The sequence below is a fragment of the Cucurbita maxima genome, unplaced genomic scaffold (genome assembly GCF_002738345.1).
Source record: "Cucurbita maxima cultivar Rimu unplaced genomic scaffold, Cmax_1.0 Cma_Scf00008, whole genome shotgun sequence".
Classification (NCBI taxonomy): domain Eukaryota; kingdom Viridiplantae; phylum Streptophyta; class Magnoliopsida; order Cucurbitales; family Cucurbitaceae; genus Cucurbita; species Cucurbita maxima.
The window spans coordinates 519,542-542,935 of NW_019272024.1; the positions used below are offsets into that span (position 1 = coordinate 519,542).

A 23,394-nucleotide genomic window follows, 5' to 3' on the forward strand; every position below is an offset into this window, starting at 1 on the left:
TTTGAGTTAGGTTGGTTCGGTTCGGTTCATTTATTCAAATTTTTGTTTTCAATAAAAGTAAAACGTTCATATAAAAACGTCTATTTCTTTATTTTAAAATTTTGTATTAATAAAAAATTGCATTGTAAAGATTTAAAATTTTATAGCTGATACGCCCTTCACTATTCCATATTGTTTTAAAATTCAAGTTTCCATAGAAGTAAATTTGGAAAGTTGAGGGCCTAAATATGCAATTTGACCAAAAATATGTACGTACAACACGCTGTCGAAGTAAACCCATGCAAATAATGGACTGGCCCAAATTCAAAAGGGTAGACCCGTAATCAGCCACCACTTGCATTTGGAGTATTGTGACTGCCAAAAAAAAAAAAAAAAAAAAAAAAAAAAAAATCATCAAAATGAAAAAGAAAAAAGAAAAAAGAAAAAAGAAAAAGGGATATTCAAATTACATTTCTTAAAGCCTTTTGTTAAATAATATTTTTATCTTCTATTTTTTTGGTTTTTAAATATACTCGTTAAAAAAAAATTAAAATATTTTATGTTGATAACTCATAAATTTCTTAAGAATCATGTGAATAAAGACAAAATATGTTTAAACGACTTGTATTAGTTTGTGAATACATTATTCACTATTAAATGTTTCTGAATACAAAATTTTACTATAAAATGTGTTATTTATGAAATTAGGTGTACATAGTATTTAAATTTATTTTTTTAAATATTAAAATATCGATTATTCAATTTTAAAAAAATAAATTATAGGAAAAGTAAATGCACTAACTATTATCCCTATGATTTCTCCAACTTTATGTTAAAAGAATGTAAATAAATAAATAAAGGGCACAAAATGATGAAGTCTACTGCATTAGACATCATCACTTATTTACTTAATAATTAAGGCCCCACTAATAATTAGTCTTTTTTTTTTCTTTTTATAAAAATATAATTATAACTAATAATTTATTTATTTTACTACTCACATTTTAAACATATTATAAGTATTTATCCAGGAGGGTTCAATAAATACAATATTATAATAATCTCTGAAGTAAAAAACTATATTTTTAAAGAATGACTTATAAAAATTAAAATTATTTTTTCGAATTTATAAATTTGTGAAATTATAATTTGGAATATTTTCCCAAATTTTAAAAAACTATTTTATTTTCATAAAATTCATATTTAGGTTTTATGGTTGAAAAAACAAGAAATTATAATTCAAAATTTAAAACGGTGTGAACTAATGACTAAAAAAAAGTCAACACTCAATTTTGAGAAGAATATTATATAAATATTTATGACAATAATATATATTCATTATTATATATATTTATAATGAAAATGTTAGTATTATATGGTTGACATAACATAATGTTGGAAACATAATCACGTAACATAATGGAAACGATTAAAATAAAATAAATAATAACTTGAAAGTTAAAGTTGAAAAATTAAATATTAAAAAAAAAAAAGAAGGTTTATTAAAGTTTGGTGGCAGGTTCTAGAGAGAGAAAGAGAGAAGAAAAGCAATGAATGATGAAATAATTTATTTTATTTACGCATTTCTCAAAATATATTAAAAATATCAACTTTCGACAACTCCATGTCGTCGCTGAGGCAGACTCTTTCTCTTTCATTTCTCTCTCTCTCTCTCACTTTCGTTGCGCGATTTTCTCAATCCCACAATTCAGTATGAAAGGGAGAAGATTGATGTAACGTTTCGCCTCTGATAATTTGTGATTTCAGATTCTAGGGTTTCGATTCCTCTAATTTCTCTTCAGTTTGAATTACTGTGGAAGTCTACCTCACTAGGATTTGGGCGAGTAGAGTGGGATTCTACTGGAATTTGCAGTTTCCGATATCTAAGGTAACACTTCTTCATTTCTTTCTTTTAATCTAATTTTAGTAAATTATTGATTATCCGGTTTTAGTTTCTTTAGTCACTGTGCTAGTTTATCTGTATTAGATTCATGGTAGATCTGTATCGTAGAGTATAGTTTCGAGCGCGATGGACGTGTACCTCTTTGTTTGATTTCCTAATAAGCTTGGGAAAGAAAAGGAGGAAATTAAATTTGGAAGTGTGGTTGGTGACGACAGAGCTTAATGGTTCAGTTCATTTTGTTGCAGTGGGAATTTCGGTTTATATCAGATGACACAAGCGATTAGAGGTTGGATTTGGATTTGGATTTGGATTTTTTTTTTTTTTCCATCTGATCTAGTCAATTTTTTTCCTACCTTTCCTTAATAAGAAGTTCTTCGGAGTGGAAGGCAGCTAGAATCATTCGATTTTATGTTGGGTATGCTGACTGTCTAATCGTTTTTACTTGTTCGGCGGTGTAATTAATGGTCTCAAGCTCTCATTAACCATTAGTTTTCCCTTATTGCGAGGATTAAAAGTTGCTTACCAACTTTGATTCTTTATTTTTATTATTCTGTTTTGTTTTTTTCCTTCTCAATGTCCATCAATGAGACTTTTCTTTTAATACAGATCAAGGACTATATTTTATATCAATAAAAGTAATTACGTGAGAAACTGGACAAAGTTTTATAACCCCATTGAAGAAGTAGATTTGGGGATTATGAAAAAATCTCAAATTTATCAATGATAAGATAATAGAAATTTGACTGTCTCCAATTAAGAAGTTGATTTGGGGATTATTAAAGAGAGTCAAATAGTGCTTGAAAAATCTCTGCACTATTTTCTTAATTCAAAGATTCAAAGGTATTTTGTGATTGTGGACCCATATCAGCCACGAAAGGCACTATTTGTCCAATCGTCTCATCTGTACCTTTCAAATTTGAAACTCAGATTCAAACTGTAAGATTGTGATTGTCGGTAGTGATTCGTATGCAGTGGAGGACTTCAAAAGCTTTAGAAAAACTTACCCATTTTTTGCAGTATTGCTGCTGAAGAATATAAAGCTAATGGATCCAGAGTTTGCTCGTAACATGTTTGTTATATCTGAGGTCGTGAAATCCTGAATTTCCTGCATGCACAAGCTCACTTTTCGTTCAGGCTATCTAGACATTTTTTTAGAACATATATATATATTATTTAAATTCTAACTGGATCCGTTTTCAATTTTTATAATAATAAATATAATGCTGTTTCTCTAAAAGATACATCATCTTCTTGGTATCTTAAGCACTCAAATTTCCACTTCCTTTTCATGCAGGATTCTGTTACAAGTTCCTGATTGTTGGGCTTTCTCAAATCTTAGCTGAAGTGGTAGTTTGGGTCCTCAGTCACAGCTTTACCAGCGTGTCTATGGTATGAAGGGTATCATTTACTTGTCGGATGCCTTGGAAGTGTAACATCTGCTTAATCATCCGTTTTCACGAAATATTTTCTCCTGCAGAGTGAGTTCAATTTAGAGTCGCTTCTTTGCTTCATCCACATAATTTAGGATAAAAGCCAAAAATGCCTTCATGGTGGGGGAAGTCGTCATCCAAAGAAGTTAAGAAGAAAGCGAGCAAGGAAAGTTTCATTGATTCATTACACCGTAAGTTTAAGAATCCACCTGAAGGGAAAGTGAACTGCAGATCAGGAAGTTCTCGTAGACGTGGTGGTGACACTATATCTGAGAAGGGGTCTAAATCACCTCTATCAAGATCACCATCACCTTCCAAAGAAGTATCTAGATGTCAAAGTTTTGCTGAAAGATCACGTTCTCACAAACTTCCACTTCCAGATTTGCACCGCGTGGGTATAAGTCGCACAGATTCTGGGATTGGTGTGACAGCAAAATCTAAATTAGAGAGAAGTTCCAAGACATCTTCATTCCTACCCCTCCCTAGACCTGCATGTATTCGAAGTAGGCCAGGGCCTGCAGATTTGGATGGAGATTTGGTCACTGGTTCAGTCTCTGGTGAGTCCTTGAGTGATAGTGATGATCCCAACGATTCACGACAACGTAGTCCTCGGGCAACAGACTTTAACATTGGGGCTAGAACTGTGATAGCTTCTACTGAACCTAGGTATGCTCTCACATCTTTATTTCATTTTTATCTTTCATTCGGGAGTCATTCTTTTCATTGTCCGTAGTCTTGGTTGAATGGCTGAATAAGGTCACTTGCATCATTTTGTCCATATTCTACAGCAGTCAGCTTGCATCTGATGCGTTGTTTTTTAACTTATTATTTTACTTGTCCCTTACATATTTGATGGATTCTTCTGAAGTGCAACTGTCAAAGATCAGTCTCCTACTGTCGTGCAAATACATTTAAAAGAGGGGAAGAAAGCGGAAAATGTTCTTTTTCCTCATAAAAGTGCTTCAATACCCAAACGGAGGCCTTTAAGCAGCAACGTAACAAATCTACAAGTTCCTCGCCATGGGGCCTTCTTTAGTGCTCCTGATAGTTCTATGTCTAGTCCCTCCAGAAGTCCTATGAGGGTATTTAGCACTGAGCAAGTCGTGAACGCTGCTGTTTGGGCTGGAAAATCTCACCCAGATGTCATTTTAGGTGGATCTGGCCATTGTTCGAGTCCTGGTTCTGGTCACAATTCAGGGCACAACTCTATGGGAGGTGATATGGCGGGCCACTTCTTTTGGCAACAAAGTAGGGGTAGCCCTGAATATTCTCCAGTACCTAGTTCTAGAATGACTAGCCCCGGCCCTAGTTCCAGAATTCAAAGTGGTGCTGTCACGCCTATTCATCCTAGAGCAGGAGCTCTACCTGCTGAGTCACAAACATGCTGGCCTGATGAGAAACAAACTCATCGTTTGCCTCTTCCTCCCATAGCAATCTCAAACTCTTCACCGTTTTCACATTCAAATTCCGCAGTGACATCTCCTACAGTTCCTAGGAGTCCAGGAAGGACAGAGAATCCAGCAAGCCCAGGTTCACGCTGGAAAAAGGGGAAGCTGCTGGGTAGGGGAACATTTGGGCACGTATATGTTGGTTTTAATAGGTATGTTAACAGAGTAAACATTTAATTTGTCAATGTCACTGATTCAACAAAAGTTTCTTCATTCACAATACTAGTTATGATGCTGTAGCTATTAAACCTTTACTATAATATTGATGCCATTTATTTCTCTTACTTGTGAGGTCAGTCGTTTTTAGTGCGTAACATGGTTGATTTTCTACCACCGATAACATAATACGTAACATGTCTTCTGTTTTTTTGTTTCCAATGTGTTGCTCTCTGATTTCTATTTCTTTTCTTTTTTTTGGTTCATTTATTGCAATCATTTAGCGAAAGTGGAGAAATGTGTGCAATGAAGGAGGTCACGTTATTTTCTGATGATGCAAAGTCCAAGGAAAGTGCTAAACAATTAATGCAGGTACAAGTTCCATTTTATGCAAATCTCATTTAGTGCTTCCGTTTTTCACTCTTTAATATTTCTATTTTTTATTTAGAATTTACTTTTCAATTTTATGGTAGGAAATTGCTTTACTGAGTCGTTTGCGGCATCCCAACATCGTGCAGTATTATGGTTCGGAAACAGTGAGTATTTTACTTCTAATTTAATTTTTGCTGTTAACATTCTCGTTATATTATTAGAGGGAAGAGGTTGTGTTGAAGTTGTCCTATTTTAAAGAAATCCTTCCCCTTTCTGTGGATGGAATTTCCTCCATTCAGAATGAGGCATCTATACTGTTTAGGATTCAACTCGAGACCTAATGGGTGTGGTTGGAAATCTGGATTTAGGTGGTTATGTAATCTTTCATGTTTGAACATGTAATTTTTTTATTTGAAATCATTTGTAACAGGTGGGTGACAAATTCTATATATATCTGGAATATGTATCTGGTGGTTCCATTTATAAATTACTACAAGAATATGGACAATTTGGGGAACTAGCAATTCGTAGCTATACTCAACAACTGCTATCAGGACTTGCATATTTGCATGCTAAAACTACAGTGCACAGGTGATTGTGATTTAAGAATCTTGCCCACAGTTTTTCTGACACATGCAATAGTGTAGTACTGTCGTAGCTGCTACAATCTTATTGTACATTATTTGCCGGACTTTTTACACGATTGAACTTCTAACCTCTGCAGGGATATTAAAGGAGCAAACATACTTGTTGACCCAAATGGACGTGTTAAGTTGGCGGACTTTGGGATGGCAAAGCATGTAAGATAGCTCACAGTTTGTACCTTACTGTACCGCAAATTATATGCTTTGAAAGCATTACTAATTTTGACATCTCCATCCATTAAAGTTATAGAGCTTGTTTTCTTCTTTTTGTTTATCAATTATCAACTATCTTGTGCATATCAAAATTGTACATAACAAGTAATATTTGAATTATTGTTAAAATTCAATGATAAAAGTCAATTGTAATATGGAAAATAGGAAATTATTAAATAGTATATACGAAGAACATATGTTATTGAAAACCCATGATTTTATTTTAGTTAATGATTAACAAATGCACATTTATCAGTTTCATATTTATCTACTATATTTACATTGTATATGTTAGAATTTACTTCTCAAAGTTTTTCTATTATAAGTTATTCTAGTATGTGGATATACACTGAAATCTTCGAACTTTTCATTCAATCAACATGGTAAGACATTAGTAAATCTATGATCCTTTTTTACTTACAACAGGATGTTAGTGAGTTAATGCACAGCTGTTTTTTTTTTTCCTCTGTTCCCTTTGGTTCCAGATCACAGGCCAATCATGTCCACTATCATTGAAGGGCAGCCCTTACTGGATGGCACCTGAGGTAAGAATTTATTGTATATTTAAGCAAAAATCATAACTAAATGATTCATACATCTGACCAAATATTTCCTAGGTCATAAAGAACTCAAATGGTTGCAACCTTGCTGTTGATATTTGGAGTCTTGGATGTACCGTTCTGGAGATGGCTACTACGAAGCCACCCTGGAGCCAGTATGAAGGGGTGAGTAAGGACGCTTTTAAATATCTAAGCAATAAAAGCGTTTTAAATAACAGGACTTACAGTTGTTATAAAATCTCTACTGGACTGATGAGAAAGCACATCTAAATCCCCAATAATCATTTTGAAGGCTTTTGGTGTTGTATTTTCATTTTTAGTTTAATTATTATAAGACGCTTTCTATTAGCATTGTAATTTGTACGGAAATGTTTTCTTTTTTTTACACATTATTATTTATTCTTCTGAAAGTTCTTGGGTTCGTGTGTGGTCCGGTCTATCTTGAATGTTTTCTTGAAGCTTACTCTCACAATTCATACACAGTACCTTGTTCTTTGTTCTGACGATGGGACATTTTATTTCTTGCCTAAAGGTTGCTGCGATGTTTAAGATTGGTAATAGCAAAGAACTCCCGGTAATTCCAGAGCACCTCTCAGATGATGGGAAGGATTTTGTGAGACTATGTCTGCAACGAAACCCACTTCATCGACCTACAGCTGCTCAACTCTTGGAGCATCCCTTTGTCAAATATGCTGCGCCTGTAGAGAGGCCTATTTTGAGCTCTGAACCTTCTGATACAACTCCTGGGGTTACAAACGGAGTGAAGATTTTGGTACACTTTTTTTACATTGCTTTTTGATTCATCACAGCACATTAATTCACGAAGCGTATGGCTCTCTTGTGGTTGGGTTTTGTTGCTGTCTGCGCTATTTCATTTTACTGCAAATGCGGTTACAACGGCTTCTCCTTAATTTGCATGGTGCAAATGATTCTGCTATGTTTTGCGATCTTACTTGGTTCTTATTTTATATATATTGATATTTTAGTCAAATATTAGGCTAAGCTACGTGACCAGCTGTGAGTCCATGACAAATTAGTAGAGTTTTGATGTTTAAATAGCTCTAGCACACTTGGATTATTGTGGAAAGATTCGTTTGGTTAGTTCTGTATTTTCTTTCCATCTTGGTTCTGAGTTTTGTCTATTCATCACTTCCAGGGTATTGGTCAATCACGGACTACTTCTGTGGACTCTGATAGTAGACTTGCAGTTCATTCTTCAAGAGTCTCAAAATCTGTTCTTCATGCCAGGTTCTTTCTTCTTCTCCCCTCCCCCAAATCCTCAACTAAAAATATATAAATAAAAAAAAAGATATACCCTGATTGAGGCGAGATTAATTCTGATTTCATTTTTCATCCAGTGAAATTAATATTCCCAGAAACATATCATGCCCTGTTTCACCAATTGGAAGCCCTCTTTTGCACTCGCGATCACCTCATACCAGTGGAAGAATGTCTCCTTCACCCATATCAAGTCCACGAACCACTTCGGGCTCATCCACACCTTTGACAGGATGTAGTGGTGCAATTCCTTACAACCACTTGAAACAAGCTATATACTTGCAAGATGGATTTGGAAGCAAGCCAAAGTCCTTAAATAGCACTCCGTACAGCAGCTGTATATCCTTCCATGATTCAAATCCCGATATTTTTCGAGGGTTGCAGCCTGGGGCTCACATATTCTCGGAAATGATACCAGAAAATGATATCTTGGGAAAGCAGGTCGGACGGCCTGCTTATGGTGAATTGTATGATGGACAGCAGGTCTTGGCTGACCGAGTGTCTCGACAGCTCCTGAGGGATCATGTTAAAACAAACACCTCTCTTGATTTGAGTCCTACCCCCTCGACGTCTAGCCGCATGAATGGTATCTGACTCCAAATGCATCCACCTACTAGAGCTAGTTTTCAGGAATAAGAAGCTTTTTCTTTGGATTGGAAGGGACTACTACCTTATCACTACTGCCAAGAAAACGTTATTTAAGAACGGAGGGGGCGGGCATAGAGTAGACTAAGGTTATGATTTTTTAAGGATATCAAGTGGAAGTAGCTGGTATATGAAGTCTTCCACCACGGAATCAGTGGAGATAATTCTTTATACATTCTAATTTTTGAAGGATAAGAAGGCTCGTCTGTGTGGCTGAATTAACACCTGGCTCGATTTGATCGGCAATGACCTTCGGTATCAGTTTGTACAGTTTTCAAATGTTCGATTTATCATCTGACCAACTAATCTGAGATGCAAATTTTTTAACGTTGTTCATGCTGGATGACTTCTGATGATCCAATGTGATAAAGAGGTTACTTGAGATAGAGAGAACTACCCGCGGGTATCCATGGAGTTCCTGAACTAGGAAAGCATTTACAGAAGCTACAAATGTACATTTTTTTAGATCATCATATAGAAAGCTAAAGGACCAAATGGTAATTACTATCCCTGAACCTCATCCTTTCAACCAAAAAGAAAAAAAAAAAAAAAAAAAAAAAAAAGGAAAGAAATCATGCTGTACAGTTGTTGAAGGAGTGATCTGGCTTTAGCATCTGTCAGAGTATTATTGAGAGAATCAGGAATTTGTACAGCACATGGGATTAAAGTTCGTTATAGTGATTTATGGAAGTTCAGGTATGACTGTCATTTTATGTTAGTTTGAACCTGATTGTTGAATGCACAATACATTTTCAGTAAATTGACAGATTATTTTTCCATGCAGAAAGAGGGGATAATTCAGATTTGAGGCACAAATTTTGAAACCTAAAATCAAGCAATAGTTTATAATAAATATGAAATTTGGTTCTCATGATTTTAAATAAATTGTTGAAGTTTGAAATTGGATGAGAAAAATGAGAGGCTGGGCAGGCAAAAAAAATTTAGATGCTAATAACAAAAATATTACAGGAAAATCTAGAAATTATAACAAAAATAAGGGACTTTCCTCGACAACAAATCTGCTGGAGCAACCTGACACAAAGGACAGAATCATAAAAGATTTCCCAGTAAAAGGTAAAAAAAGGGGAAGGAAAAGAAAATTTTAAACTTCCAAGACAGAAGACCATTGGAAAAATTGGCTCTGCAAAGAATGTAAAAAACTCGTGGGTTAAATCCCATCCTGTCTCCCATTATCAGGTAGTAGTAGTTCGAACTTTAGGAATGTACTTTATCTTCGCACCCTTCTCAAATTTTGTCCTCAACTTGGTCTTGCCAGCTTCATTGGCCGAGGACTTGGGAGGCTCCAAGGTAATCGAAATTGCATGTCTGTCGAAATTTGACGGCTGGAATGCAGAGGAGGTTTCAGGGTCGTTTTGAGTTTCGAAACATCCCGAAGACTCGGAATCGGAGGGTAAATTCAATTTGACATGGTCGGCTGTTATAGCCTCCTTCCACCCTGCATCAACAAAACAATTAGACCACCTTCCCCACAAGAAGTAAGAACAAGACGTGTATCCATCCATCAAACGTATATACTTACTTTGTGCAAGGAAAGCTTTTGCAGCATGACTAGAGAACTCCAGGCAAACTGGTTGCGCAGGTTCTTCCCGGATCAAAGAGTTGTTTCCAAGGTCACCAGTGTCACCATCCAAGGAGGAGGATCGCGGAGAATACGTATTCAGCAGGGCCTGATCCTCTAGCTTTTCAGTTATCATTTCAGCTTCAGATTCGCCACTTTCACTTTGACCTGGCATTGCACATTTGGTTCCATTACGACTAACTGGCCTCCAATGCTTAACCATTGCCCGATTCGTCGCAGTTTGGACAGATTCCACCTTAATGAACTTCTCCAAATGATTATTAATCTTCTTAGGAGTTTGACGACCATCCTGGCAATCATCTGGAGCTCCAACTGGCTCTTTACTCTCTTGGGTGCAATTTAATAATGCCACTGAAATCGAACCAATCAAAACCTCATGGCTCTTAATTTTCTCTGCCTGGGCTGTTGTCTCTTCCTGAATCCTGGCCTGAAAACGATCTCCATCTCTTTCTGGCTTTGGCTTCCGGCTCCATACTTTTTTCCCATTAACAATGGGTGCAGCCCTTGGTTGCACATGGTTACCATGCCTTCGCATATCTCCATTTTTGAGTCCCTGATAATTCTGCTCTGCACGAAAACCATTAGAAAGTCCCCTTTGTGTCTTGGGCAATGCCTGCCACTGGGCAATTACATGCTTATGGCCATTCATTGGTGTTTTCTGATGTTCACCGTTGTGATCAATAGGAAGATGTTCAGGGTAGCCACTGCGAAACCCAGAATGAGACTCGGAATCTTCATCTTCATCAGTTAGAGATTGTTGAGATGTTTCAATAGAAGATGGAGTATGATCAGCCAATATGCCCAAAGAGTCCCTTTCTGAATGGCATTCAGTCTGAGGGCTAGATGATTCTTCAAGTAACACATCTTCAATTGTTTCATCTACACTCCCTTCCATATCAACCTTCTCTTCATGTTTTTGCTCCTTTAACCTTTGTTCTTTCTGCCTTAGCTTCTTCTGCCTTTTTCTTTCCAACAGCTCCGCTTGTCTACAGAGTTACAGAAACAAGCAATCTAAGACAGAGAATTCACAACAAGCAAGTTTTTGAACAGTTAGTATTTTTAGCCAGGTTATTTTATATTCTTATTTTAAGGGTTCAGTGAACCTCCACAAGGAGATAGTAGTAGCGTGGCCAAGTTAAGAACACCAGGATATTCAACAAGACGAAGTATACTGGTTCAAGTAATCTTGATCCTTACCAAGAAATAGTTGTTCAACACAGTAATTTTTGTTCTTTATCAAATAGCATACTTACCATTGATACTACACGACTATTAATGTAAGAATATTTTTCATCTACTCTGACTAACACTACCAAGGTGTATCGTATCCTGCTAGATCAGGCTTACTCTTTCCAAAATTCACTGGAAGGTACCATGAAAAAGAGGAAATTAGATGGAAATGACAATGGATATACCTCCTTTGAGCAGCTTCCTCCTCCTCTACCAGCAACTTCTGGCACCTTAAAGCTTCAGCATCCTTATCAGCAAGCCATGTTTTGACCTTAAAAAAATCATAAGTCCCGTGTTATTGAGCAAAAAGTATATATATATGTATATAATCATGTCAATATGGATATATGATTACATAATAATAGCATATTGCATGTATACACCCCAAATCTGCAACAAAGCAAGAGCTATCAGCTAGACAGAACACAAGTGTATTAAAATTGAAGGGAAATAACTTACCAATTTCTGTTCCAACATGAAGCTCATGCAAGCAACCAAGTTTTTGGTTTCAAGACCAATTTTTACAGCCTCCCCATCAAATATATATTTTTGCATTGAAACAGCTGTTCCACATAGGAACGTTTTTTCGCTTGCATTGTCAAGAATTTCAAATAACTCCTGGGAAGATAATGGAAACCTAGATGGTCTACCTTGTACAATGTCCTGAAAAGGTTCAGGTATGCGATATCAATATGTATTTGTTCACAATAATGCAATGATGATGATAGGTACCAAACTAAAGGCTGGTGGAACATAAACATACCAAAAGGGCTGAACCTGCCCTCAAATAAACATGCGGTAGGGCAGAAAATCCAGGTTTTCCAATGATAACTGTCAGATTCTTGATTACAGCTGACCCTTGTATTCCCTATATGTTTACATAGAATAATCATTTAACAGAAGATAAAACAGACAATAACTAAAAACTGCTAGGATTTTCCTACATATTATGTTCCCTTAATTTTCCATCCGATAATTTAAAGACTGCAAAGAAAGGATAGACATTTTATTCAAGAATTCAGATGAAAAAGTAAGGAAACTGAGGAATGACTTGCCTCAACTGAGACATTCTTGAATGAGACAGCCTCCTTCGTCTCTTCCCAGGTAAGCTGTATAAAACATCAATAAGTCAGTCTTTTAATAAGGGAACTCAACAATGCAGAATAACATCAATGAACAAGTTTTGAAATAAAAGATGAGGCAATGTAGAACAAAGACTACCTTGTCCCAAAATGCTGCTAGTAAATCCCTACTTTTGGCAGAATCCTACAAAGTGCAAATGAACATGTACGTCAAGCAAGCATGAAATCAGTGAGAAAAAGAATATTAGAAGTCAGAATCACAATTTAATTTAATAATCAGCAAGCACGTAGCTCCAAACACGAAGGATGAAGTAATTTTCATAAAATAATGATAAAAAAAAAAACCATCAGATAGAAAAAGAAATACCTTATCAAGCTTTTTCAGCCTATGATGCACTCGTATGTGTCTTCGGTAGTTGATAACTGAGCAAAATTCCCGGGCACACTTCTCACACTTCTGCATTTGAATCTTTAAAGGAGAGAGCAAGGGCCAACCTGGGAGTTCTGTTGAAATAACAAAACATGTTTCAAAGCTATTGAGTCCTAACTGGTAATGGAACGCAAACCATAAGATTTGAATAAAGAATAATGGTACATTCAATGAAAAATTAACCCCCTTCTAGGAGGCCTTGTTATTGTACAAGGATACTCTTGAATTGACTATAAAGAGCAGAGGCATGGACATGTGCGTACACACAGAAAAGCTGAAAAAGCTTTACTAAAACAATAAGGAATTCAACACATGCTAGAAAATTCTTCTAGCTTTGTTCCTGATACCAGCCACTATGCTTGTTGTCTAAAATTGTTGTGTATATCAAAGGATTGCTCTATACTCTTGACTTGAAATGCAAGTGAATGGTACTCAATAAGTCCTATGAAGCAATAATCATTACATCCAAAGGACATAATATGCTACTGCAATACTCCCAACATTTCAGAGAGAGCCCCTTCTTTGCAGATTAATTTAGTTGAACATACTTATAATACCTTGTTGATCGAGAGCATGAAGTAATTGAATCCACTGGACTGGACTCTCACCAGCTCTAGAGAAAGAAAGAAAAGGCTCTTTCCCAATTGCCTGTCTAATAATAGTGTCTAGAGAATCGTTTCCCTCCTCCGATTTCATCACATCTGGATAGTTAGAGGTCTTGAGTTTTGAAACTGGCATCTACACAAGTTTTAAACATAGAATTCGCACAAAATCAGAAAGGAAATATATTACATATCGACAAGCAGTACCTAGTAACCTTGATCATACAACTACACCACTTAGCGATGAATCAAGGAAAAAAAGCACAAATATTAGCTGTAAAGGCGTGCTGCATACAGAAGAGAAAGAAAACTTTCAATCCACTAAGAATGTGCTAGCATATGGGGAAACTATGAAATGGCAAAAGGGCCAAAATACTTTATAGATGACTAAATTTCCATGCTGGATTCAAGTATTGGCCCCAAGTGACAAATTCATTCCACTGCAAATCGTTATAGGGGAAACAAGAACGATCTTCCGCAATTGATTAATAAGTATATCCTAAAAAACAAATAAGTTACTAAAAAATATATATCATAGGAAAACGAAGAGAATTCAATTTGTTTTCCCCAACATTTACAGAACACTTCCAGGGACTCGAAGAAAGAAATCAAGAACAACAGGGAACGGATGAGGAAAAGTCAGCATTATCTAAACGCCATCTCATTCAAAATAATTACACAAATCTCACATCATTATAACAAGACACAACACTTTGGCCAAGTTACGTTCACTATTAGAAGAACCCAATATATAGATACAGACTACATTTCATCCATCTATATAGCATACTCTGCAGGCATATGAATTGGAACCATCAATTAAAAACTGAACAAAAAAAAAAAAAAAAAAAAAAAAAAAAATTGCCCAGCAAGAAATTAACGAAAGAGCGAAACAACCATTTCAAGAACTCCGGCGCATGATCTGTCATCGATAGAAGAAGCCACATAGAAAGCCAATAAGCGGAAACAAATAGAATTAAGAAAAAAACTGAGAGTGATCGATTGACGTACCAGTAAGAACGACAGAGATCGATTCCAAGAAAGAAAGAAGGCGACAGATCGGATCGTATTAGGAGCCGATTTGGAAATAGTTACAAGGCAGGCCGGAGGAAAAGGGCCTGGAAAATTCGAGAAAGTGATCGATGGAGAAGAGAGAAGCTGTTTTCTTAAGAGAGTTTCTTCAGAGAGAAAAAAAAATGAAGGCTTGTAGGTGAAAATATAAAGGCATAAAAACGGAGCCCTGTTCCTGCTCAGTCCGGCAAAAAACAAAAAAGAAAAATAAAAAGTTTAATATGTAAAGGAGAATTATATGACGTGGAAATTACACAGGCGCACGCGCTGTTGACGTGCGTACGTTACTAAATTTGGATATTGGGCCGAGCAACAAACGGGCCATGTTTGTCGCTTCATTTCTGATTCGGGCCCAATTAGCCCAAACAAAATTTGCCGAAAGAGGCCCAATTTGAGAGCCATAGGGATGTTTTCGTAAATTGAGATAGTGATCACGTGTTTTTCATGTGTTAGGGCATATATTTAAATAAGCGAAAATATTTTCTAACCATTAATTTAAATCATATATTAACCACCTGCTACTAACAAGAGTTCGTTAAGAAGCCTAGTCCTTCAACGATCTATTTAAACAGAAAATCAAACGTTTAAGTTTCATTAGACATAAATTAATATCTACTTTGGCTTATTACTTATCGCTGCTAGCCTAACATTTATAAAACACGTCTGTTACGAGGAGGTTTCCACACCCAATGCTTCATTTCCTTCTCCAACTATGTGGGATTTCACAATCCACCTCCTTGGAGGTCAGCATCTTTGCTAGTACACTGCTCGATGTTGGCACTGATACCATCTTCCCAATCTTTCTTTTCTACCGCTTAGGTGGCTTGCCTTTCTTATGCAGTAAATGATCAGTGTCCTAGGTTGAGGCATGACCTCATAAGCTGCGAGCTAGTATGACTAGATTTGAATCTGAATAACAATATGAACATCATCCATGGGGGTTAGCTAACAAATTCTCCCAAGAGACATAAATTCGCCGAAGTTTGGGTGAAAGGATTCCTGTATATCAATTTTAGCTACTAGGTCAACCTACGTGATCCTACACTCCCCACCTAGAGATAGGTTTACACACAAGGATCCTGTTCAAGAGACCCCTGGCCATTTCCACTAGGTTGGGGCATGTATCACGCTACCATAACCAGCAACACCTAACTCCATGGTACAAAAACCAAAGTAGAGTGTCTCAACGGTACAGTATCAAAACAAGAAGAGTAGTGGATAGACTGGTGACACTATTCGCATTGCTATATCTTGATGAGCTACCTCGAAAGTTCAGAAACTTAATAGACATTTTCGAAAGTTCAAATACTAAATAAACACGAACCCTAAATTTTAGGAACTAAGCTTACAATTTAACGAAAAAAACCAAATTAGTTTAAACGTAAGGAATGTAACAAAAATAACCTCCTCAATCCCAATAACAACGTTAAAGCCAAAGTTGGAAATGAAAGGAAAATGTTCCAATACAAACCCATTAGTATCCCATCAGACTACGCTTTATTTGAGAATATAACAATGTTGGGTTCATCAAAGGCCATACTATACATATAGGTACATCACAATCTATATGAACTGTAATTATGGGACAGCTTTTGTACCAAACCTTACCAGTTTGTAGTCTTTTCTGGTAGGCGAAGGAGCAAGGAAACGAAACCAAAGTTGTCATAGCTGATGCTGCCACTCTTGAATTGCATTCAAAAGAGCATAATTTGGTACAAGATTACAGTGCTCAACTTTAAGATTTGTCATCGGAGAAGTGTTGTGCCCACTTTCGAACCATCCTCTTATTGCATCAGCTTCATATGTGAATCCATCAGCAGCAATGAGTGGATCTTTCATAATTTCCTGTAAAATCAATCAAAGGGTTCTCAGTAAGTTCCTTTTTGATTTTGCTCAGCAAACTACTTCTGGCTAGATTTTGACCTGAAATATGGGACAAGCAAAATGGGCAGGCACGCGAGAGTGTTTCTTCAAATTTGAACATGAGGCTGAGGCAATGGATCTCATTGGCTCCAAAACACTCCACAACTCCGAGACGAGGTCAGGGCGATTCGACTTTTCCTTCTCGAAGCACCGCAGTGCCACGAGAGCCAACTGTTCTGCTAGATCATGTGGCCAGTCTCCAGCTGATGAGTCCAAAATGGCACCAATCTGGTCATTTTCTAGAGCACATTTTACATCATTTACAATACTTGGAGGTGCTCTGCCAGTTAAAATTCGCAGCAAAGTAACACCAAGAGAATAGACATCTGATTCTGGAGTTAGCCTTCCAGTTTCAAGATATTCTGGATCTATATATGAATTATTTTCTTTCGACAAACTATATACCGAAGCCGAATCGAAGGCCTTTTGTTCTTGCGGGATCAAACGAGAGATGCCCAGGCCACCTAGTTTGGCTATAAAGTTGGCATCAAGCAGAATTTTGCTTGGCTTTATATCTCCATGGACAATGCAAGGCTCGCTGTAATGCAGAAATATAAGGGCCAAGCAGATATCAGCAGCAACACGAATCCGTATCTGCCATGGAAGTGGGCGAGTTTTGCAGGCAAGGTGGTCTTCCAAGCTGCTGTTTTTCATATTCTCATACACTATTAACCTGGATTCTGGACATGCTCCAATAATTGAAACCAGGTTGGGATGCCTAACCCTGCTCAAGAGCTCAACCTGTTACTCGACAACACAAAACCAAAGCACGAGTTCAAGATCGGTTGTGCATATAATCATAAACTAGCAAACACAATATGAACGTGAACAATGTAGTAAAAATATTGAAGGCTTAAGCGAAGAGTAAAGAAAATTCGTTTTCAAACTCGTAATCTTGATCATCGAGGTAATTTGTTCCAAAACTTTCTCTTGGGTTGATTCCTTATCAACTATTTTTTTGAGAACAAGATTTACCTCGTATTGGAACGTTGATTGGGAATGAGAACCATACGAAGGAAACATTTTTAGAGCGACATCCATGTGGCGAAGAATGCCTTTATAAACACTGCCATGTTTTCCCTCACCAATCTTCCAGGAAGGGTCAAAGTTTCTCGTCGCTTCAATTATCTCCATGAAGGAGAATGTAGGCATTTCTGCACGGCGATTACACGATAGTTCCCTTTCAACCATGTTCTTCAGCTTTCGGAGCTCGTTCGTTGCATCTTCCTGCTCGATCTGCAACTTATCTCGTTTCTCCTTGAAGCTCACTAAGAGGTCAACAGCTGCAAACATCTTCTTCTCCAACTCCTCCACATCACACCGGCTCTCCGAAGCTTTTCTCTCAAGTAATGATTTCTGCTCGTGTACACGGTGCAGTTCTTTCAACAGATTATCATGCTCTTTGTTCATCCTTTCCACTTCTTTTTTCGAACTCGCTAAAATTTCTTCCATCTCCTTTCTTCTCTTCACCTCCTCCACACATGAGCTTTCTAATGATTTAGCCTATAAGATGACACAAAAAGAACATCTTTAATTGAAAACGAAACGTGCAGAAGCTCCGAGGAAATCTTCATTACTCAATCATAACATTTATCTAATCATTAAGCGTTCTTATCCGTGTGCTGTTGTAACAATAGATTACTCTTTCTTTCACAAAACTTGATATCACTTTAAACAACAATCACAAAATACCTTGAATTCAGCACCCACAGCTTCTTCCTCAAATTCTTTTATGGGCGTAACGTTCATCGATGCTGCTTCTTGCAAACCACTCACCTCGTTCTTTAACAATAGCGTCGTCCTTGAAGTACCCAGGTTTTCAAACCTTGGATCCACCGGACCTTCATATGTAAACGTGCTTATGCTATCAAATGCATTCTCCTGTTCTTGAGCATCTGCAAAGTTCTGCGACAAATGTAATTCTGCTGTCTTCTTTGTGGAAGCCAGAAGTCACAGGAGTCAAGTTTGAATATATGAGATACCTAGAAGATCCAATTTACAAGTCACAGATTCTGGTCTCAGATGGTTTGTATGGTTGATTCCTATTTCTGTGTTCTGCAGCTGCCACTTATTGAATCTTCCCAGTCCGCCCTCCCTGTTTTAACACGAATCTTACTTGGGTAATTATGAACAAATAATACAAATATCATTCACAAGTAGCCCAATGGTCAGTTTTCAGTATAAAGATCATGTGAGATCTCACATCAGTTGGGGAAGAGAATGAAACATTCTTTATAAAGGTGTGGAAACCTCTTCTTAGCAGACGCATTTTAAAAACCTTGAGAGAAAGCCTGAAAAGGAAAACCCAAAGAGGACAATATCTGCTAGCGGTGGACTTGAGTTGTTACAGATGGTATCAGGGCTAGACACAGGGCAATGTGCCAGTGAGGAGACTGAGCCCCAAAAGGGGGTGGACACGAGGCGGTGTGCCAGCAAGGACGCTGGACCCCGAAGGGGAATGGATTGGGGGTCTCACATCAATTGGAGAAGGTAACGAGAGTGCTAATGAGGACGTTGGGCCCCTAAGGGGGGTGGATTGTGAGATCACACATCAGTTGGAAGGAGAACAAAACATTCTTTACAAGGGTGTGAAGACCTCTCTCTTGTAGACACATTTTAAAAACCTTAAGGAGAAGCCCGAAAGGAAAAGCTCAAAAAGGACAATATCGGTTGGGTTGGGTTGTTAGAGATCATCAACCAGCCTTGAAATCAAAACCAATTCAAATTCTAAAAGAACAACGTACCTTGAGTATATAAGGCGCCCTCTGCAGACAAACCATATATGGCAGCATAATGGTGCCTGTTGGGATACAAAGAAGGCTTTCTTGGACTTTAACCCTGTGGACATCCTAATAGTGTAATTGAGATATAAATAAACAGATCTCACAAATAACATTATGATGAAACTAAGCTATTGTTGCCAAAAACACAAGCAAAAATTCCAGAAAGTTCATAGTAAATGATGCATACTTCAGATTGTATCTTTCTGCATCTAAACCCATGACTAGCCATTTAATACTGTACTGAGCAATAATTTCAACAATCCCCCTCTCAACACTGTTCGTCTCAATCAATACCTTTTGCGCTCGTACCTACAAATTAAGCGAATTCATCGATTTGAGTAATAACCAATAAAAAGCTTTTCACTGATAATACCACCTGTCTACCCATTCATTAGTTAAGATAGTGTAGCATGCTACAGCAGTCTTTATAATAATTAAATTTATCTTGAACTAATATGGGAATTGAAATGGTACCCCCAGTTTGGCAAGAATGAGAACATATTGATTAAGAAGTTCAAAAGACTTTTGCCTTTCGAGTTCTTCAAATGCGTTCGCTACATGTTCTTTTAGTGTATGGGAAGATGGATCTTCATTTTCTGCAGGTAAGGATAACATTGTATAAGAACACATATGATACACAAAAGGAACCGGCACTAGAAGTTGACAATTACTTGAAACAAACAGATCAAAACAAGAGAGAAGTGTCGATTTCAGAGGCTGAAGGAACCTTATATCCATTCAAAACCAAAAGGGGACTGCATTACAACCAACCAAAAACTAGCCATTCCAGAACCAGATCTGATTTTGAATTGGCAGCTGACCTATAAAACCACCCAAGCCCCTTCACTGATTCAGTGGCACATAACTAAAGGAAATTGAAAGATGTGAGTATTAGTTGAAGACGGCGAATCACAACCACAATTCCCAATCCCCAATCCTATTGAGAGCACCGTAATGTTGAAGATTTCATTAATTGGGTAGCTTAGAGCTCTTTCTAGACAGTCAATCAGCAGAGATAGCAAATGATGTGAAGCGAAATCGTTAGAAATTCTAGGCATTGAGTAAGAGCATATACTTCAATAGCAGAAGATTGTAGCAACAGATATGGAAATCCAGGGGTACAAAACTCACTCGGAGAACTAGCTCGAGGGGTAAGCTGATGAACGTGAAGCAGACAAAAACTGTTGCCAGCAAAGTTCTGGACAGCCCAAAGGAGAGTAGCTTTGGCGTCGTCGGCGTCGGTTCCCACTGCAACAAAGATAGTGTCTTCAACATCGAATTGCAGGTGTTGTCCAGTCTCCTCGGCAGTGCCCATTTGCAGGAAGCTACCAATTGGCAAAGCAGCAATGGAATTTCGACATCGCTCAACAAGTGATAACTGTATGATTGAGATTTGTTTGGGATTCGACTACGCGGTGCCGGAACCGACAGACGGACGACTCGTCTTAGGTGACAAAGTCACACACACCAACTCAACAACCAATCAAGCTTGGAATTTTGACGTGGATTCCTTACTACTTAAGTCGGCCGAATTTTCTTTTTTCTTTTCACCCGATAATTATTAAGAATTAATTTATACTTCTCTAATTTACATTATATTCTAAAAATAATATATAAAATTATTTTGCTTACATTTATATCTCTCAATTTCGAATTTGAATTTATCTGAAAAAAAAAAAAAAAGTTTAAACTTTATATGATTCCAATCTAAAATAGAAAAAATAATCGTTAAACTATCAAGTGAATGCTTTTTTTGTGGGTAAAACATTTAATGCTTTTTTTAAGCTAATTGGACGGTGTCGTCATCAGCTCAACCAACAAAAAAAAAAAAAAAAAAAAAAAAAGGGAATGAACCAAATAAAGTAGTACAATCTAAAGAGGAAAATTAAACAATCTTGTAACAAAAGCTACCTTAGTTATAATCTACTCTAATTAGTATGACCAAACCCATATATTAATAATATAAAAATCTTTTAAAATCAAGATTACACAAATTTGAACTTAAGCTACCACTTAATTAAGTTCTCTCAGCTTCCAACATTCAATTGCTATTAGAAAATAACTAATGCCTGTGTTCAGCATGTGCCTTTGGTTAGAAAACCACATGTACAATAATTTCAAGCTAATGAAACGCTGCATTCCTTCCAAGCTAATGAAAATGTATCAAAAAGGGATACAAATGGCTGTAAGGTTCATTAAAAAAGGAAGACTTGAAGAAATTAAAAATATGCGTTCTAATACCTGTCATAGTTCACACTAACACAAGGTTAAAAAATGCACTGAATTTCATTCTGGGTAACAACAATAACAATCTAGAACATGTCTCTAACAAAATGAAACTTGGAGCTTCAAAATTGACCACACAAGTTTATTTCTTCTTCTCGCCGCCTCCACCAGCTCTGTATCAAAAATTAATTCAGAGAAAAAAATCCCATAAGAAATGTGTTTTCATCAAGTATAATCATTGAAAATATGTCAAAATTGAATGAGGATTAAATTCAATGATAAGAAGAGAAATTGAAAGCCTTTCTAAGAATACCTCATTTTGCGGAGAACGCTGGACATCTCCTCTCGCTTCTTCTTTGCTCTCTTGTGAGTTCCCAACTTTCTCTTGGCCACTTTTAGTGCTCTCTTGTCCTTCCCAACTTTAAGAAGCTCAGTGATTCTCTTCTCATATGGTGCAAACCCAGCAACTTCCCGGATCAAATTCCTCACGAAGAGAACTCTTTTGCTACTTTTCTATGGTATCAATCAAATTCAGGCAAACATAAATGATGAAGGTCAATTGCTTGTATCTACCAACTAAAATAACTTCGAAGAAAACCAATAATCCAGAACAAGACAACTTTAATTTTGCATGATATAAGAAGCAAATTGACAATATGCATATGCTCAAGATCCCCATAAAGTGGACTCCATTGCTAATTTTCAACAGTATCAATCTAATTGAGCGCAAGTGGATATAAGGTAACAGCTAAAATATCTTTGAATGAAATTGATACGAACCAAATAGGTCTCCAATCAGACTTGAAATGTTTGATGAAAATCTATCCCCTTGCTTTTAAGCTTTTGTAAAGTAATAACTACTAACGATAAATATAATTAAAAAAAAAAAAGTCCTACTAAATAACCCCTTCTCAAGCTTCATTTCGCAACAAGTAGACCCCACCTTTATCCGCCACTAAAATTCCAGATAACTAAAGAGATGCATACAATCAACTCAATAAAAATTTAACGAATATCTACCATTACAAAATGTACATTGAACAAAACACAAAATTAACTCACTCCTTTACGATCTGAGGGGCGGGGAGCCAACTCTTTCTTCGTAACAATGTGTCCTTTGTTAAGTCCCACGAAGAGACCAGTATTCGGCTGCTTCGGAGCCATCGCCTGTCAAAACATACTGCGAATCAGAAGTTCATCTACAGTAACGAGAGCAGAAAACTCGACTGCTTATCCACCCGAAAACAAAAAAGTACTAGGAACTACTCGTTTGATCCAGGGGAATGAATAGTAAACGTCAGTAGAAGAATCAAAATCTGGAGCAAATAACCAAACAGGAAAATATTGTGTTCAATTATATTACATCAAAGATGGAGAAGGAGAAGCAAAAGAATCGAAGATCATGAAAGGTTTCTCGACGTACCTTCTCGGATAAACTTGAACCAAATGATCAGAGACGAGCGAAAGGGTTCGCTAGGGTTTCGGGAGCTTCGGCTAATAAGAAAATATTGACAGGTGATGGTTTCTAAACGTTAACGGGCTTTATTGGGCTTTCTTCCACAAACGTTAATGGGCTTCGTTAGAAACTAAGAAATTGAGCCCAATAGAGAAGATAAAGCCCAAATTTAGAGAAGATAAAGCCCAAATTTAGAGAAGATAAAGCCCAAATTAAACAATCATACAAGACTTAGCGTAAAAATGGATTGAAATTAGGTTGTCATTTATTTGGTTCATGACTCGTTCATTTGGTTCATAACTCAAAATAATTTATTTTGTTCATCTTTCATTTATTTGTTCATATCCTTTTTGGTTTATCTTC

At 36.8% G+C, this 23,394-nt stretch overlaps 4 protein-coding genes across 12 annotated transcripts; 1 reads left to right on the plus strand and 3 right to left on the minus strand.

The window, feature by feature from the left end:
• Positions 1 to 1,603: 1,603 nt before the first annotated feature.
• On the plus strand, positions 1,604 to 9,353 carry LOC111483094 (mitogen-activated protein kinase kinase kinase YODA-like). Of its 5 annotated transcripts, none has more exons than XM_023129224.1 (13): positions 1,604 to 1,867; positions 1,967 to 2,168; positions 3,177 to 3,978; positions 4,181 to 4,912; positions 5,201 to 5,288; positions 5,390 to 5,452; positions 5,719 to 5,879; positions 6,013 to 6,088; positions 6,631 to 6,690; positions 6,763 to 6,870; positions 7,238 to 7,477; positions 7,862 to 7,953; positions 8,064 to 8,577. In XM_023129224.1, exons 3-13 carry the CDS (start codon positions 3,422 to 3,424, stop codon positions 8,575 to 8,577), a joined length of 2,691 nt encoding a protein of 896 aa, XP_022984992.1. In that variant the 5' UTR covers positions 1,604 to 1,867; positions 1,967 to 2,168; positions 3,177 to 3,421. The 5 variants fall into 5 exon arrangements, with proteins under 5 accessions (XP_022984992.1, XP_022984991.1, XP_022984990.1 ...); XM_023129223.1 differs by lacking the exon at positions 1,967 to 2,168 and having other exon boundaries at positions 3,177 to 3,271; positions 3,360 to 3,978; XM_023129225.1 differs by lacking the exons at positions 1,604 to 1,867; positions 1,967 to 2,168 and adding an exon at positions 2,900 to 2,967 and having other exon boundaries at positions 3,177 to 3,271; positions 3,360 to 3,978.
• A 201-nt stretch (positions 9,354 to 9,554) lies between these two features.
• Positions 9,555 to 14,826, minus strand: LOC111483098. Its single transcript, XM_023129232.1, has 10 exons — positions 14,584 to 14,826; positions 13,528 to 13,708; positions 12,908 to 13,044; positions 12,680 to 12,724; positions 12,514 to 12,567; positions 12,222 to 12,326; positions 11,918 to 12,121; positions 11,644 to 11,729; positions 10,169 to 11,214; positions 9,555 to 10,084 (listed from the first exon to the last, which is right to left on the minus strand). Exons 2-10 carry the CDS (start codon positions 13,706 to 13,708, stop codon positions 9,822 to 9,824), a joined length of 2,121 nt encoding a protein of 706 aa, XP_022985000.1. The 5' UTR covers positions 14,584 to 14,826; the 3' UTR covers positions 9,555 to 9,821.
• Positions 14,827 to 16,034: 1,208 nt separating this feature from the next.
• LOC111483095 (U-box domain-containing protein 32-like) lies at positions 16,035 to 20,858 on the minus strand. Of its 3 annotated transcripts, XM_023129229.1 has the most exons (10): positions 20,481 to 20,550; positions 20,021 to 20,214; positions 19,824 to 19,945; positions 19,537 to 19,658; positions 19,311 to 19,415; positions 18,549 to 18,661; positions 18,259 to 18,461; positions 17,542 to 18,069; positions 16,567 to 17,307; positions 16,035 to 16,488 (listed from the first exon to the last, which is right to left on the minus strand). In XM_023129229.1, exons 2-10 carry the CDS (start codon positions 20,085 to 20,087, stop codon positions 16,306 to 16,308), a joined length of 2,184 nt encoding a protein of 727 aa, XP_022984997.1. In that variant the 5' UTR covers positions 20,088 to 20,214; positions 20,481 to 20,550; the 3' UTR covers positions 16,035 to 16,305. The 3 variants fall into 3 exon arrangements, with proteins under 3 accessions (XP_022984997.1, XP_022984995.1, XP_022984996.1); XM_023129227.1 differs by lacking the exon at positions 20,021 to 20,214 and having other exon boundaries at positions 20,481 to 20,858; XM_023129228.1 differs by lacking the exon at positions 20,481 to 20,550 and having other exon boundaries at positions 20,021 to 20,473.
• A 606-nt stretch (positions 20,859 to 21,464) lies between these two features.
• Positions 21,465 to 23,100, minus strand: LOC111483099 (60S ribosomal protein L36-2-like). Of its 3 annotated transcripts, none has more exons than XM_023129234.1 (4): positions 22,999 to 23,100; positions 22,638 to 22,742; positions 21,889 to 22,088; positions 21,465 to 21,748 (listed from the first exon to the last, which is right to left on the minus strand). In XM_023129234.1, exons 2-4 carry the CDS (start codon positions 22,737 to 22,739, stop codon positions 21,718 to 21,720), a joined length of 333 nt encoding a protein of 110 aa, XP_022985002.1. In that variant the 5' UTR covers positions 22,740 to 22,742; positions 22,999 to 23,100; the 3' UTR covers positions 21,465 to 21,717. The 3 variants fall into 3 exon arrangements, with proteins under 3 accessions (XP_022985002.1, XP_022985003.1, XP_022985004.1); XM_023129235.1 differs by lacking the exon at positions 22,999 to 23,100 and adding an exon at positions 22,814 to 22,897; XM_023129236.1 differs by lacking the exon at positions 22,999 to 23,100 and adding an exon at positions 22,842 to 22,884.
• Positions 23,101 to 23,394: the final 294 nt, after the last annotated feature.

Excerpts from the sequence above, each read along its gene's own strand:
- LOC111483094 (XM_023129222.1), top strand. The coding sequence starts at position 3,422 with ATGCCTTCATGGTGGGGGAAGTCGTCATCCAAAGAAGTTAAGAAGAAA. Across the intron at positions 3,979-4,180 it reads ATAGCTTCTACTGAACCTAG|TGCAACTGTCAAAGATCAGT; the intron begins GTATGCTCTCAC and ends ATTCTTCTGAAG. Across the intron at positions 5,453-5,718 it reads AGTATTATGGTTCGGAAACA|GTGGGTGACAAATTCTATAT; the intron begins GTGAGTATTTTA and ends CATTTGTAACAG.
- LOC111483098 (XM_023129232.1), bottom strand. The coding sequence starts at position 13,708 with ATGCCAGTTTCAAAACTCAAGACCTCTAACTATCCAGATGTGATGAAA. Across the intron at positions 12,725-12,907 it reads GGCTGAAAAAGCTTGATAAG|GATTCTGCCAAAAGTAGGGA; the intron begins GTATTTCTTTTT and ends TGCACTTTGTAG. Across the intron at positions 11,730-11,917 it reads TCATGTTGGAACAGAAATTG|GTCAAAACATGGCTTGCTGA; the intron begins GTAAGTTATTTC and ends GATTTTTTTAAG.
- LOC111483095 (XM_023129227.1), bottom strand. The coding sequence starts at position 20,664 with ATGGGCACTGCCGAGGAGACTGGACAACACCTGCAATTCGATGTTGAA. Across the intron at positions 17,308-17,541 it reads AATCAACGTTCCAATACGAG|GTTGAGCTCTTGAGCAGGGT; the intron begins GTAAATCTTGTT and ends GTCGAGTAACAG. Across the intron at positions 16,489-16,566 it reads TTGCTTGTCCCATATTTCAG|GAAATTATGAAAGATCCACT; the intron begins GTCAAAATCTAG and ends TTGATTTTACAG.
- LOC111483099 (XM_023129234.1), bottom strand. The coding sequence starts at position 22,739 with ATGGCTCCGAAGCAGCCGAATACTGGTCTCTTCGTGGGACTTAACAAA. Across the intron at positions 22,089-22,637 it reads GCCCCTCAGATCGTAAAGGA|AAAAGTAGCAAAAGAGTTCT; the intron begins GTGAGTTAATTT and ends TTGATACCATAG. Across the intron at positions 21,749-21,888 it reads AGCGTTCTCCGCAAAATGAG|AGCTGGTGGAGGCGGCGAGA; the intron begins GTATTCTTAGAA and ends TTTTTGATACAG.